At 37.0% G+C, this 17,246-nt stretch overlaps 1 protein-coding gene across 1 annotated transcript; it reads right to left on the reverse strand.

The window, feature by feature from the left end:
• Positions 1-15,638: 15,638 nt before the first annotated feature.
• Positions 15,639-16,364, reverse strand: LOC126801048 (transcription factor HEC2). The gene has a single exon (XM_050528505.1). The coding sequence runs from the start codon at positions 16,362-16,364 to the stop codon at positions 15,639-15,641; it is 726 nt and encodes a 241-aa protein (XP_050384462.1).
• Between the last annotated feature and the right edge of the window lie 882 nt (positions 16,365-17,246).

The following is a 17,246-nucleotide window of genomic DNA, read 5'->3' on the forward strand; positions in this document are numbered from 1 at the left end:
TTGTGCTGAAAAGTAAAGGGTTATGATCTGACCCAATACGAGTCAAATGCGTGAGAGATGAGTCTGGCCACAGTAAGAAATATCTTTACATAGTCCTTTTTCCATGCTCAATGATAAATTTCAAAATATGTAGGGAAGATAATTGAACTAACCTGGCACAAGGGCGCCCCTGTCGATCAATCAATGGAGGCACTATACAATAAGATAATAGAAAAAAAGTACCCGAAAATATAATTCCTACTCATGAACATATATTGGCTAAAAATCATTTATTGTTGAAGGAAAAACACCATTAGTGTGCCTTTGTTAAAGCAAATAAAGGAATGAGTTAATGACGTTTATGGTCAACGGATGTAACGGCTCATTTCAGTGTCATGAAGGTGAGTTCGAGGTGAGCTGTTGGTCATGTTGGTGATGCTAAGGAAAATCAAGAGCGCTCTATCCTCAATTATGGTGAGGAGATGACTTTTGTTGATCAACTGGTGGTTAGTAGGTGGTTGGAGAATGTTGCTAGTGGTGTTGTCAAACCATGTTCCGAGAAAGACATCGGTAAGTCTTTACAGTTTGACAAAGTTTTTAGTGATGACAGGCTTGTGGCTGCGCAAGGCATGTTTGGTTTGAAGAATTTGGTTCCAGGGGTCAAGTTTGAAGAGAGTTCAAACTCGATCAAAATTCTTTCTTGTTAAAGTTTATGGGTATCCCAGGGCGTAGGAATGAGCATCTAATTTTAGATGCAGTGACTGAAATTTCGGGAGGATGTCATTAAGTTTTCGCCAAGGTGGATGTTGAGATGTGGCTCAAATTAATGTCATTTTATTATAAGTGCAGTAATGTTTGAATTGAAGAAATTAACTGCAATAAACACAAGGTAAATGCATGTGCAATAGCTCATTTATTGTGATGTAGAACTAGAAATAGCTAGGGTGGTGTAGCCATATTTGAAACATAAGGTAAATACATGTGCAATAGCTCATTTATTGTGATGTTTTTCTAGGGTGGTGCAGCCATATTTGAAATATATATGGTTTGTGGGAATGCAATGTTATTGTGGGAATGCATGGAGAATGAAAACTATTAGGAATAGTTTGATACTATTTTAGTGTAGAACATTGAATGAGAAAGAAAGAAAAATATGACTTGGTTTTCCTTTATGAATGTGTTCTTTATATTAGCATGGCAAGAGTTTGTTATAAATAGCCATGAAAGTTGGCATTGAAAGATAGTGGAGTAGCATCCGAGTTTTGTGTACTCTCTTGTTTAGAAGGAATTTCATTTTTCATTAAGTGTTGTGTGAGAGAATTGTCTTTATCCGGAATTGAGAGTTAGAGTTGAGAGAGGTGTACATAGGTTCAAGGGTTTTGGGTTTAGGTATAAACTTTAGAGTTTTTTTCACCAACAGTCCCTCAACTCTGGTGTACCTACCAATGTGATACCTCAACTCTTAATCGTACCAATGTGATACCCAGACTCTAGTATTGCTATCATTGAAGTACTTCCGTCAGTTTTTTTCAACTTTTCCGTTATCTTGGTGACGTGGCAGGTACGTGAGGCCCACAAAGAGGGTTAAAAGACAAAATTAACCTCATCTGAGAGGAGCAATGTTTTTCCCGCCCTTTACCTTGAGAAAGACACCCAACAATTCCAATTTTGGCGCCAATTTTCACTCCATACTCCTTAATTTGTGTCTAATATCTAAACTAAAGAACTACCGCCAACCAGTCAACCACAATATGATAAAACCTAGATCAATCTCATTTTCTATTTTTACCCTAGCACTTGTTAAACTAACAGAATAAATATATAAATTTATATGGAACATCTCATTTCCACAATCTCATAAGAATATAGAAACACATAACTTAACGAAATTCAACTACATGTACCATTAGTTCTTACAAGCAAAAATCATGGCAGATCAACATAAAAGGTGGCAACTAATGGTACTTAAACATGTATTTGAATTTCGTTAAGTTATGTGTTTTTATATTCTTATGAGATTGTGGAAATGAGATGTTCCATATAAATTTATATATTTATTCTGTTAGTTTAACAAGTGCTAGGGTAAAAATAGAAAATGAGATTGATCTAGGGTTTTATCAGATTGTGGTCGACTGGTTGGCGGTAGTTCTTTAGTTTAGATAAGAGACACAAATTAAGGAGTAGAGAGAGAAAATTGGCGCCAAAATTGGAATTGTTGGGTGTCTTTCTCAAGGTAAAGGGCGGGAAAAACATTGCTCATCTCAGATGAGGTTAATTTTGTCTTTTAACCCTCTTTGTGGGCCTCACGTACCTGCCACGTCACCAAGATAACGGAAAAGTTTAAAAAAACTAACGGAAGTACTTCAATGATAGCAATACTAGAGTCTGGGTATCACATTGGTACGATTAAGAGTTGAGGTATCACATTGGTAGGTACACCAGAGTTGAGGGACTGTTGGTGAAAAAAACTCTAAACTTTAAGTGAAACATCTTATATTTTGTTCACACTATTTTTGATAGTAAAGAAAGATCGGATTACGCCGTGGGTGTACCTCAAAGAGTGAGGGAACCACGTTAAATCTTGTGTCTTTGAGTGTGTTTATTTTTCTCTATTATAATTGTATTCTCGATATCGTATATTGTTTATTAATCCGCTGTGTGAATCCCCAACAGTTGCAAGCTCTCAAAATTAAGTAATTAACTACCTCGCAAAAGATTTAGGAGCAGTCCATGCAAGCTGCAACCATTGATCAACAAAACTTCAAGAACATTTCGATTGCCCAGCCAATAATTGCCATTGGCTTTGACACAAACTGCAGCAGCTTTTGAATCGCTATTGACATAAATATGAGCCATCTGCGCTGAAAGTCATCTTCTTTGTCTTCGGAGGAATCAACGAACTTTCTTTGCTCTAAGTTATTGGAGAACAAGATGTGAATCAGATCAAACAAACCCACATCATTGCGTTCCAGGAGCATGTATTTGCAGGAGGAGCTATTGTTACATGCCGGTGATGCCATTGCTTATCAGAAAGAGAAGAAAGAATCTCGGATTGCTTCTCAGCACTGTTTGGTAAATTGGTTGATCCTAAAGGTGGACATAAAAAACGGAAATCCCGATCCCGTCTCGAATTTCATAGGGACGGGACGGAGGTGTAAAAACGTCAATCCCATCCCGATCCCGTCCCGTTTCATAATAGTGGGACGAATAATTTATATCCCGCTTCGTCCCGTCTCGTCCCACCTTTAATGAAAACTTAAAAATTATTATATATTTGTATCAATATGAAACTAATTTATATTCTTAATAACTCCAAAATTATATCAACTCAAATAGTAATGGTAAATTATAATATTTTAAACATAATATGCATTTTTTTGTTAAAATTTCATTATTGAATGCTACTTTGTTAATGAAAAAGTAAAAATATAGGTTTTATCTAACTTCATAGGAAGGTGGGATTTGTCTCATCCCATCCCGTCCCAACCGGGATTAATCCCGAGTGGGATGCATTCTTAAAAACCCTCGTCCGGTCCCGATCCCATCCCGATTCAAAAGAGTGGGACGTGGTGTGGGATGAGCCCCGTCTCATCCCATCCCGTCCCGTGCCCACCTCTAGTTGATCCAGCTAGCTGTGTGCTTTCAAGTAAAGCTCGATGGCGACTTGGTCTGGTCGGTGAAGAATATAATTAGAGTTTAGAGATTAATGATATATAACTTGCAGATAGGTCTAGCATAATTTGATAAACTATGGTGGCTATATGAGATCAAAAGGAAGGTCTTCGCATAGATTTTCTTCTGACGCGCCAAGTTCATATTTGCGATGTCATACTTTTTTATAATAATATAGATATATATATGAAGTAAATTTACCGACTACCTTCTTTTTTTTTACCACCCTTATCCCGACTCACTTAGATGAAAACCATGTGTCCTAGATTAACTATGATATAACAATGATTATCTATATAAATTAATAACACATGATAAAAATAAATTAATAATTAATTTAAAAAATTTAAGAGTTAACTATGGTATAACTATAGTAAATAAAAAAGACGTGGCTTTCATCTAAATGAGTGAGCATGAGGGTGGTCAAAAAAGGTGGTCGGCAAATTTACTTCTGATATATACACATGCAGAAGTTCTCATTTTAGAGGTTGGAAAATTTTTTAGCGCCATAATATGACACCAGATCCGGCGCCGCAAATTCACGTGGTAGGTAACCTCACATTGTCATGTCAGTAATTACAATAATCACAAAATGTCATTTTTGAATGAAAAGACAATCATATCCTTGTTAATCTAACGTTTCTAGATTATTATAAAAAATTGTAGTTTTTTTATATTATTTATTTTTTTTCAAAATGCTTTCAAAATATAATAAAAAAATACGATATATACAAAGTATACTTGAAATATATAGATATATATATGTGTGTGTGTGTGTATGTGTGCGCGCGGACGATATAATATATATATATATGCGTGTGTGTGTGACGTGTCTATATGGTAATTGTATTAATTAATTATAACAATTAATTGATCGTAAATGTAAATTGATTAAATAAGAAAGTCATGAATCTTGACATATTTGTCACTAGAAAGATTATCATCGACATAATTGTATTAAATATGGTATTAATTAAGATATGTATACTCTAGAAAAAATAACATTTGTTACCTTACATATCCCTTACCATAACAAAAAAATATATTCCATTTCAGATGAAAAAAAAAAACCAAAAGAATCTCATCAAAAAATTTCATCTAAATATAAATGTTGTAGTTACCTTACATCGTCTGAAATTTAAAAATAAATATATTTTGAGTATATATATATATATATTTCCAGTGCACACACATATTTTAAGCATATTTTCGTAAATTTTAATTTTTAAATTGTATTTTAGAAGCATTATTGTGATGAAAAAGAAGAAATGATAATAAGAACAAAAAATATATTTTTATAATAATTTAGAACCATTAGATTAACAAGGATATGATTGTCTTTTCATTTAAAATAATATTTTTATATAATTTAAATTGTTAATGTAACAGTATGACGTGACATACCACATGAGATTGCGACGCCAAATTTAACGTTATATTATGACGCCCACTAGGCACACACATCTTCTTCTTCTTTTTTCTATGTAATGGAGTAGGCGTGTAGCAAAGGAACAACTTTTCTAACACTCAAGATTTATTAAGTAGGAAAAAGATGAAAGATAAATTAAGGAAGGTAACTAAATCAAAACTTGGGAAAGAAACAAGAAATTAAAGTCATACAATTTAACAAACTGCGGAAGACCTAATTGAAATACTTGCTCCGACATAGATGCTTCATGATACTAGCTAATCCCTAGTTTATTACTTCACGCATGTTATTTCATTAGTTGACTTCAGTCGCCTTCAAATGTAACATGTTTTATTTACATTGTCTCAAACATGTCTTCTGAGAGATCAGATCGTATAATATATTATTATTGTATCAATCACTAAATGAGTTGCATGTAAAAAGTTCACCCTGTTTTTGCTTGTAAACCTTTCTTGAATGTTCCCCGTAACTTTAGAACACGCGAGGACTCACTCTTCGAAACTGGCCAATCACATCCCGGAAATATCATTTTTCACCAAGGCAAAGTATCGCAAATCATATCAGATCAGAGACTCAGAGAGCCACAGCCACACATGCAAGCTTAGAATGGCCCGGACTTGTCTTCCGTGATGTTCCAGGAAAAGATGCATGTGTTACACAAGAGAGAATAATTAAAGAAGAGGAGCGCATGCTTTATGCTCCCACACCAATAATTATAATTGGTATAAACTATTTTAGCATATATTGGTATAGTCTTGGAGCTATAGGAGTTGATATTAATCAATTCGCATGTAATTCACGTGAAAATAATTGAAAGTAAAGACGGTACGTATGGGACATGCACATTAAGTCATACAAATTATTGTATATTGTCCCTTAATTATTTTATATCAATGTGGATCTTGTAAATAAGTAAGTCTATGATCAAACATAGCCCAGTTAAGGATGCAATTTGTGTTTTTTTCCAAGTCACATACATTTGTGATCGATGATGATCAATTTTTTTCTTACTTTCTTTTACACATTACAAAGTCATTATTGAACCGAATCCAATGGCTAATTCGAATAGAGGTAGGTGTCTTTAACTATTTTTATAATTCATTGAATAATACTAAATCAACCAACTTAACATATAGTTAGTTTTTCACATCTTGAACGTCGTTCCCCGGTATTAGCTATTAGTTACCAGGTTATCATTTTTTTTTTGTTGCTTTTCACATTTTCAGGCTGATTGCCACGGAACATTTTCATTTCATAAATACATGGCAATCAATGGAATGAAAAATCAGAAACCGACCGACATGATTAGGGCAAATTGAACGATTATTTTGGCGATGACGTTAGAGTCTATTTTTTCTTTGGAAACTAATATGCTGCTGTCAATAATCGTCTAGTATATTCCTCTCCCGTCTCTAAGATCAACTCCAAGAACGAACTTTACCTTCGTCTATGTGACAATCCAATTAGCACCGGAAAGATATAGTAATTAAGCTGACCACACCTGCATGGCTTTCGATCTTTTCTTCTTACTAGTATTATTCAGCCTTGTTCAAATGAAAATAAATAAAATGCATGCATGTACGTCGTTTGGATGGATATCGATCACTTGACCAACTTTTCGATTACATTTCAACATCTCCACCATTTAACTTTTATGGTTTAATGTGTAGATTACTTCTGTAAAATTTTAGCAAAGTTAGAGGTGTTTAAAACATTCAAAACTGAAAATTTAACTTTATAAATATAAACGGTTCATGTTTGACAGATTAGACGCGTCCATTGCTTTTCCCAAGTTTAATATCTTAACGATCACCATTTTGACTTAAATTTTACAAGGGTGATCTACACATTAGACACTAAAAGTTGAACGGTGAAGATGTGAAAATGTAGTTGAAAAGTTGGTTGATGAACTATTCATTTCAAAGACTAAAAAATGGATCGAATGGCCCTGTATATATGATACGCCCCAAATCTTTTACAATTCCTTACGATTTTATTTTTATCTTTTTACTCGGATCGAGAGTCATACTAAGTATAATGACTCTAAAAGTTGACTTTTCGATGCATAAGTTTCTCGATAAAACTTCATTCACGAAAGTTGTATAGCTCGTCGATATGAGTTCGTAGACACGTGACCCGCTCAAATAGGAGTTTATATGAAAAAGTTACAAATAAAATAAGCTGAGGCAATTTTGGAAAATAGTATAAATATGGGTTAAATTGAAGAAAATCAAAAACTTCGAAAATCAGATTTTTGCGCCACTGTTCACTCCCCCCCCCCCACCTAAATATCTCTGGTGCCGATCTCCGTTGTCTGTCCACCAATCGACGCGCCACTAGTCTCATTCGAACCGTCTCGTTATTTCTAGTCGATCCGTACCGGTCTCACGCCACGCTGATCGCCGTACACGGCGCAACAATGACCGCAAGATCCAGTAGAAGTCAACGCCGTTATGCGACCTATTTCTGGCGACTCCAGAGCTCGGGGTTGCTACTAATTGATGTGATCCTTCATTTTAGGCATGTTACGATCAAATTTGGGCAACGAATCGGGCTAGATCACAAATTTGAAATATGTGCACTGTTCCGAAGTTCCTCCACGTTTTCTGGCCACTTCCCTATCGAGTTGGTCTCCGGTGTAGGACGATGTATCAGTACTCTACTTGACGAGGATTCTCACGTTAGACGCTACTATCATTATATTGTGAGTGGACCTTGCTTTTAAATATATACGCATGCGGCTTTATTTTCCGGAATCATTGATTGATAGTCATGTGTAAGAATGTGATTGTCTTAATTGATAATGGATATGGTATTGTGTGCTTGATGGATGATTGTTATGATATTGGTTATGTGTGTCATTTGTGATGTTGCGGTTGTGATATACGTACCAGAATGGCTATGAGGCTTGCGTTGTTAAGGTGAGTGTTGTAGGCTTGTTGTAAATGTGAGGGCTTGTGATATCGGTATTTATTCTTGATCGTTGGCGGTTTGTAGATTCCGTGATTTCAGTTGGTTAGAGTGATTGGCTTGATGGATAGTTAAACTACGAGTGGCTTGATCCCTTTCAAAATGATAAGTAGGTAGTTTGACCAAGGTTTGGGTGCAACCACCATCATTTTAGATTAGAGGGATGGTGTGTTTGGTTTTGTGTGGATCTGTGTGGTTGAACATTTAGTTAGTTGTTTATGAATATGCTGATCGTATGAGTACGTGATGAGATTCTAGGTTGAAGTTTACGTATTTTATATTATTTTAATTCACCTTATTCCTCTTGACAAATCCCTATCAACTTGGTTATTTCATGGGAATCAACGAGGTATTGGCACTCATATCAACTCAGCTATTTCATGGGAATCATCGAGGTATAGGCACTTCTATCAACTCGACTATTCTATTGGAATCAACGAGGTATATGCACCTTAGCCCTTGGCTAATTTCATTTGAGATGATACTTTGTGATGGTTTGATATTATATCCGGAAGGGTGGTTGTATATTGTTTACGAGTGAGACTTGGGGTTATGTGATGGGGCTTGTATCAGATACTTTGAGGTGAGTATATGGAACCGGAAGAGAGGGGATGAACCGGCAGGATGTTAAGACACTAGGAGAGAGAGGATGAACTAGTGGTCTCTTTAGATGCAGAACCGGAAGAGAGATGATTAACCGGCATATTACAGAACCGGAAGAGAGAGGGTGAACCGACAATGCAATGAGAGTATGGAATCAGAAGAGAGTGGATGAACCAGTATAGCGTGGAAGACCGAAAGAGAGAGGATGAACCGGCAGCGATATTGATGTTACCGAGTCACTAGAAAAGATGAGATATACTAGTGGACTCAAAATAGAGATTTACAAAGGGAGAGGAATGCTAACTCATTGAGTGTTGTGTGGTCTCATATTTGTTTTCTGAGTGGACTTTGTTTAAATATAAATTCACGCGATTCAATTTTGATAAAATGTTGTTTAATTTATCTTGTGCGATCATGTAGTGTGTTGTAAGATTGTTATTGACCACATCTTCTTAGTGGGTTGAGCGGTTGCGGTTTAAAAAGAGCTACGAGCTCTAGGGGTCAAATTATGTATTTAATATTTATATATGCAATGATTTGAGATTGTGGAATTTGGGAAATTGTGGAGAGCACGGAGGCTCTGTGAGTTAAGTTGGTATGGAGATTGTAGAATTGTCGTTTTTGTACCGGTGTGGTTGACTACTTTCAATAGAGATTATGCCGAACTTTTTGATATAACTAATTGAATCGTGGTCCATGCACGACTTACTATAGATATTAAGATAATATTTGAGGTGAGTTGTATCAATATATATGATTCTCAATTTGTCATTGACATCATGAAGAACTTTTCCTGCACAAGTGGACCAGAAAATTGCTCTATGATATCTGCAAGGGCCCTTCAGAGTTCAGATACTTGAGTCTGGAGCTCCTCATTTTTGAAGGTAGATTTCTCTGCCCGACTCCAGGTCTGTAAATAATATTTGAATAGTTCATCCCAAGTTTTTTTTGGGCTACTGGCCGGCTAACTGAATGTTTTAGTATGAATTAATTACACATGCATGATGCACGCAATCATGCCTACGTACGTTGTTTTATAAACTTGCTAGAAGTACGTCCGTGGGGAAGAAAGTAATGTTCTAGAATCGTTGCTTATAATTATATATGTTTTCCCGATCTGTTTATTAATTATAAATACTTGTTCCTCATGATAACATGATTGCTGCTACAAATTAAAGATCACTTACGTACGTTATTTTGTTCATGATGATCTAAATGTATAACTTTGAAGAGGTACGGTGTGAGGTTCCCGGATTTTTGTGGCTCCAAAGTCCAAATCACTGGTAAATTAAATTGCTTCATGAATTTTTCTACCCATCATCCAGATATGAATCTAACCTTGTCTTCAAGTTAATTGAGCAAGCATAGTTATGGATGGCCAAAGCCTGTGAATCGTTTTGAAGGGTTGTATATATAGTTATATACTAACTCCTACCAAGAAATAGGACTCGAAGAAATGGGAAAATAGTTAAGTTTAGTTACATTAATTACCTGCAGTTAAGTCCAACAATAGTGAGGAGCAGCAGCCAATGAGCTGAGCAACTCGTGGTTTTGGACATTGAGAAAGAGAGATTTTAGGCATCGCATTTTCGGTATGCATGCATCACCATCCGAGAAATCCATGATGACCAAGGGGGGGGGAGCGGATGGCTGGTTGGAGATTGAACTGGGTGAATTCTATTATGAAGATTAAGGAGATGAGTAGTAGCTGAAAATGTCTCGCAACGGAATACTTTGTACCTTCAAGCAATGAGACCACATTATTCAAGGGGATCGAAATCAGACCCTATTTTAGAGAGAGGCCGGATCCGAGGCAACGTTGGCGTTCCGAACAGGCCCAATGATGCTCTGATGGGATCTTATATTCGTTATTTCTGATGTTTTTATTATTAGTTGTACAAGAGCTTTTGCAACATTCATACAACCAAAACTTGATAAATTTTTCATGATACAATTTTACTTAGGATAACATCATCAAAGTAAATATATTCCAATATTTTACTTGGGGTTTAGTTAGTAACTTTATATAATAATACCCTAAACCGTATTTTACATTAGGTTGTAAGTTCGACCACAACTAGCATGCTTGTTGTAGCGTTTTAGTTGTTTGTCCTATCAAACAGAAAGTTATTATTTTTCTTGTGAGGTGTAGGAACTAAGAAAAGACATTACATAAGATATACAAAGTAATTTCAAAGAAATTAAAGAAAAATGACTGAAATAAATGGTAGTACATTCCACCATTTTGATTGTCTATCTCACTGGATCTTAGTTCTTACAAATAGAAGGAGACATTTCTCCGACAAACAGATCGGCATCCGAGCATTGCAGGATCAAAATGAAGAAAAAAAAAACTATGTATTTGTGCCTAAATTCACAATGGGATCTGCAAATTAATCGGAAAGGATGTTGATTGAGTTCTAGCTTGGAATGAGAATTAATGGATCTTGCATTCAAAGTTCTAGATGATTGATTTTACTTTGATCAATCTGTATAAGATACATGAGATCTATCATCGATCAACTAGTACATCCCACCTTGCAGAAGAGACATGCCTATGAATTGTCATCTTCCAACTTAAAAGAGATCGAAGAAGAAGAAGAAACTTAGAATTTTGGTACCAAAATATGGGATACGCGTGCTCCACCTGCTCCCTCTCCTCTTTTAAATTGGCTACGTATTCCTGCCAAAATCCCATCTATCCAACCATTGTATTGTCTGCATTCATATATTTTGTAGCATATACCATTTAGTATTACTGTCGTGTAGATTTTATTCTTTTAATATGGTGACTCTCATATAACAATTCCCTTGTTAAATGCTCACACGATCGATCATACACCACCTTATCTTCATTTATAGTCTCTTCAGTGCACTTCAAGTTTTGATCTGTTTCAAATGACCGAGGAGGTGCATGTGGTTCATGGACGTGTTGCAGACTTGCAGGCTTATATCCATACTATAACTTGGTCAACTAGTTGATTACCATTTGAAATTTTGAATCCTTCTAAAAATATTTACGATTAATGTTGTTTTCGGCCTACCGAATCTATGTATTTTTCTTTACGGATAAATCAATACACATTATATACTATTTTTAGGCTTTTTCTTGAGAATTTTAGGCGTTTTATCGAGTATTACTAACTTTAGTTAGGCGAATAATGAAAATAAAATATCTGTATTAAGAAGCGAGAGATCCGCAACCGGATCCGTGTATATCTTTGCATGATTAGATAGTTTGGGCCGTTTGGCATCTAAAATCACATAATGAACAGTTTGTTCAAAGTGTTAGCCTACAACGTATTTTCCATAACTAATGAATGAGTTTAATGATGGATTTCATGCTAAGAATGAGGATGGAAAGAGGAGTAGATGGGACTATGGAAAATGATAGAATAATAATAGAAGAATGTGTCAGACGAAGGGATACAATGCATTTGTTGCGGGGGTTGGAAGTCGATACATTTCATGGAACTATGAAAAGGGACCTTGGTACCTTGCTCCTTTCTATTTTTTCTAATAATGAAAGCTTCTTTTAGATGTTGGAAAGCTAGTAAGCTATCTCACATGGATGTTTTTTATTTGAGATAGATGCGCTTTGACCAATGTACGTTTTCTCTCTTTTCCTCTCAAAATTTCTTCTTCTTTTGTTGTATGCTTTGCTTTGCATAATTGAATTGGGATAGCTAACAAGATAAGATGAATGGATTTTAGTGAGGCATGATCCTTGAGACAAGAACACAGCCATTACTCAACCCTGCCTTGGGAGGCAACCTACCACCCGCCTCTAGTGTAACTGTGTAAGAGGTAGATTGAATTCTGTTCAATTTTTTTTCTTTGTTGTTAGTTTTCCTACTATTCTTTTCTGTTGGCGGATGGAGATTAAATTGAGACTCTTATAAGGGGTCGGTGCCCCCGAATGATTGGATACTGTTCTTGATTTTGTTCATTGGCACCCTTGTTTTTATGTTGTTATTATGATTGGAATCCCATGCGTATGGTTTGATCGAATCAATGGCAGTGAAATGATAGCACGAGAAGATAGAGAACCGATGCTATCTTGGCTTGGTATTGTGGGAGCCCAGGGGACGATGGGGTGGTATATTCATAAGTAATCAGATAATGAACACTCATTTAATCATAACCTAAAACCTAAAACTTAATCTCTTTTTTTTTCTTCTTTTTATAACTAGATAGTTTCATGGATTTATTTATGGTGAGAAGACACGTACATCATTATTCTTTAAATGGGATCAAATCCGCCCGTTCTAACATCTTCTTATTTGGTTAGAGGGGCTCGCAGTGGTGGCTCTGATCTGGTCTTTAAGTCCATCGATGATGAAGGTGTGTGGACACATGGTTGTTAGATCGAGGACAAGTGATGGTGTGGGAAGGCCGGCCACCGAGACTTGGCGGCGTTGGCGAAAAGAACAATAATTTAGTTGTTCTTTCTAGTCAATTGTCATGCTTGTATAAGTCGTAGAATATGTTTACATTTATTTTCTATCTTAGCTTACTTTAAGAGAATTAGAATAGGTCTTGCACTAGTTTTGAGCTTCTGATTAAGAGTTCTTGTCTGCTACTAAACAGTAACGGAGGGATATGTGATAGTTATTTAGACATTGATATATAAAATCAAGATTCGCCATACATCTTGCCATTACCCTTGCCCCCTTGGCATTAGGGCTAGCGATCCAACAACAGTAACAACAACTGATCGAGTATGTGATACAAATAGATCTTCAGTTCTTATTTCAGGGAGCCTTTCCTTGCTTCCTAATGGCCTATTTCTTCTTCGAACTTATGACAGGTCCATCCAACCCCAAAAAATTTCCAACAGGGGTCTTGAACTTTTTCTATGAATGAGAGACCACCTCAAACACATCCTTCTCATCATTGTTGAAACTCCTCAACTGCAAAATAGGTTTCGTATACCAGCTAACAAACCAGCAGTCTCCGACCCATTCAATCCTAGGCTCCCCAACCCAGCAGCTAAACTGCCAAACTCAATTGCCAGAGGTTCAAAAGCTTTAGGACCATGAAGGTCAACAGTCTCGACCGACCTAGTCAAGACCCGTGGGATTAGTGAATAGTTGATCACTTTTCTTTGAGTTAAGCTCTTTAAGGTTTCGTTATGTCCAAAATGATATTTTCTCTTTAAAACGTCTTTTCAAGTTTGATTTGTGAAACTCTCATTAAGAAATGATTAACAAATAAGATATAAGTATAGAATGTGGATCAATATGACAAGCGAAGGTAGAGACATGTGTTATGAGCCTAAGTGATAGCATGATAGAATCTAATATCCTACTCTGATATCGTGATAAACACTGGACAAGTGTGACTAATGTGTTTTACTAGTAAATAGATATTGCACTAGTATTATCTTCAACTTAACCATCTTTGTCACAAACTAAAGAGTTTTAAGACAATCCACAATCAATGGACTGGCATCCTCTCCTCATAAACCACTCCTCATATTGTCTCATGAGTAAATCCCAGCCACCCATTATAAACGGAGGGCCAAGATTTCTCTTTTGCGGAGTGAGGTGAGAAGGCGAAAACTAGGTTTCGTGCCGGCGGCGGTGAGATTCAATTTCTCCAGACCATGTGTTGGCGGAACCACGATGAAGTGCTTCAGAAGCAGCGTCGGGATTCAAACCAAGGTGACTTCTGGGCTCCAGTGGCGGTGGCCCTAGACTGATGTGGCTGTGAGTGTTGTTTTGTTGTCGGCGTCGACGTCGACGTCTTCTAGAGGTGGCGTTGGTGTTCGAGGTGTGGTTGATGATGGGGGGGGGGGGCTTCATTGGACAGAGGTGAAACTCGATGATGGAGGAACTGCCGAGACGGATATGTGGGATCTGGATGACGGTGCAACCTTAGGTGGCCGAGACGATGATTGTGACCCTCTTGGGTCCCAACCACCGATGACAATGCAGAGAATGATCGGTCAACCACCAAGTTTGGTGAGGGGGTTGTCGGTGCTAGTGGTGAAAGCCGCAACCGGGATGGTTTGGTGATGGGCCTCTCTAGCCCGAGTTTGGTTATAGGCTTTTGGGCCCAGATCTGGACTTGGCTTTGGTGGGTTAATGGTTGGGCTCTTCGAGGTCCAAGTTTGGATGGGTACCTTGTTTTTGCTGCTGATGACCCTGTTAAGGACAATGTCATGACATAGATGTTTGATTTTGTCTATTCTATAATGTTTAGTTGTTAGTTAGGTATTCTTGCCTAGTGTCATATTAGATTAGTTGTAGAATAAACATGTTTGAATAAGTTGAGCTTCATGTAGAATGAGTAGACATATGCTATGTACAGTCGTGAATGTCCCTTATAACTTATTGTCTATGTGTAAATGATAGCGAAATGGTATGTAATGACTATTCTAAACTTGATTTCATTTTTATAAAAACCAAGTGGTTTCATTAAAAGTAAAAATAAAAAAAGTTTTAACACAATAACTCAATAAGTGTTTATTCATGTGGAAGTGGTATTTTGTCGCGTCACTTTCAATCCTTCAACACATCTTCCGTTGGTCGTCTTCGCAATTAGAACACTTTCCACACTACATCACACGCCCTAATACTCCCGATCTTCTGAAAAAATTGTTCTTTTTACACTTTACCACTTAATCACCTCACTCTTCTGTAGTTAATACAAATTGTCTACTTTCTACGACGTCGAACCAGATTTTTTTTCCAGGATTCACTTCTTTGTTATTGTCTCCATCTGTCGTTTTTTTTGTTTGGCAAATATTAATTATGTTTTGAAATTGAAATCTGAATAGTGTTAATTTGCATGGATATATATACACTCTGCCAATGCAATCTATGAAAGCATGCATACATTACAATCATTCGAAAGATTAACATTAGGAATCAACAAGTAACGAGTACAATCAGGTTCTCTACACGCCCTCGATCATATGGCTGAAATTAACATACACATCAATGACACAATATCGAAAACCAACAACATCATCTAGCATCTACATAGACCCAACCGAGTAATTTACATTCCCCAATTGAGGCCCCATGAAACCAACACCAACTGGTCTATCGGCTCCAGCTCTTTCCAACGTCTGTACTTGCTTCTTCAAGAACTTCACATAATGTATAGCCTCGTCTAACATTGAAGCCGTGTCCATCTTAGTCCCACCTGGAACAAGTCTCTGCAGGATCCTAATCCTCTCGCTGATCCTCTCCCTCCTGTGCCTCGCTGCCACGCTTTGTGGATCTTTCGAAATCTTCACGTTCCTCCTCTTAGGTGGCTTCACTGCTTCGGGGTCTATCTTTATCGGCTGCATTGCGGCAATCCTAAAGATCATGTCCCTCATTGCAGCCACTGAGTTTCTCTTTTCGTACGAACTAGTTCCGGGGATTGACAGTGCACCAGAAGCAGCCGCGGCATGTTTGACAGGACTGGATTGGATTGGATTAGAACCGCTAAGGAATGAGGCCGAGGAGGATGGGAATGTTGGCTGTGACTGTGAAGGTGAAGTTGGGCTATGAAACATGGGTTGTGGCACTATGGTTCCAACGTTATTGGGGCTGATTGATGATCCCCAAGCGAAATCTATCTCAGAAAATGTAGGAGGAGGAGTGTTATGGTAGAACTCAGGACTCTGCTGCATCATCATTGTCATCATGTCCATGTGGTGATGAGAGTGATGGAGATCATGACCAGCTGATGATTTAAGCATGTCAATATCCATGGCTGGCTACTGAGGCTCTTGGATTGAAAGAGAGACAGGGAGAAATAGGAAGTGGGAGAAACAGAGGTATGGGGGAGCTGAGATGAGCTGAGAGACTAGGGTTGGTTGAGAAGGAGATGTATATGCAGAGACTTGCGGTACAGGGATAAGGAGAGAGAGATGTGAAGAAAAGTTGAAACAAAGTGAATATAATACTGAGTGAAAGTATGATTAACCCAGCAAGGCTTCTCTTGTAAGTGGAATCAGGACTTTATATAGAGCCATATTGAGGCCCCATTATTTTTATGTATCCCTGATAAATCTATAGAAAACTCTCTCAATTTCATTGATGAATGCATTAATGTATGTGATAGAAACCGCCCATTATGTAGGGCTATCTCAATGAATTGAAGATCAACCATTGGATGAGATAGCTTTGGTGAACCAATGGTCACTGATGTTCATAGAGTTTGTTATGTTTGGTTAAGGGGGTATATTGTTTCAACTTTTATATGAGTTTTCCACTAATTGAATAAAGATGCATGAACTGTATGATCCCCTCTTTGACTGAAAGGTCTTTGCTTTAATTTCCTGAAAATTTTTACTTTCTGGAAAACAAAAATATCCATGAGCTTGGGTTCCCCCACAGTCACATGAAATGTGTCAGAGAAAATAACATAAACTCCTCTCCAGAAGTGTAGCTGTTTAAGATTGTAGACAGCTTGAACAAGAGTGTTTAATTTGGCAGAGATGAAAGAAATATTTACAGCATTCTAACTGTTAAAATTAATGTTGCATTTTTTAAAATAAGATATATTTAGAATATAAGACGCAAGGGCGGATCTAGGTTATAGCTTGGGAGGACTCAAGTCCCTCCTAATTTTTTGGAGAAACTCTTAAATT

This window comes from Argentina anserina, chromosome 1 (genome assembly GCF_933775445.1).
Source record: "Argentina anserina chromosome 1, drPotAnse1.1, whole genome shotgun sequence".
Lineage (NCBI taxonomy): Eukaryota > Viridiplantae > Streptophyta > Magnoliopsida > Rosales > Rosaceae > Argentina > Argentina anserina.

Bases quoted from the DNA above. Each gene is read 5' to 3' on its own strand.
- LOC126801048 (XM_050528505.1), bottom strand. From the start codon at position 16,364: ATGGATATTGACATGCTTAAATCATCAGCTGGTCATGATCTCCATCAC.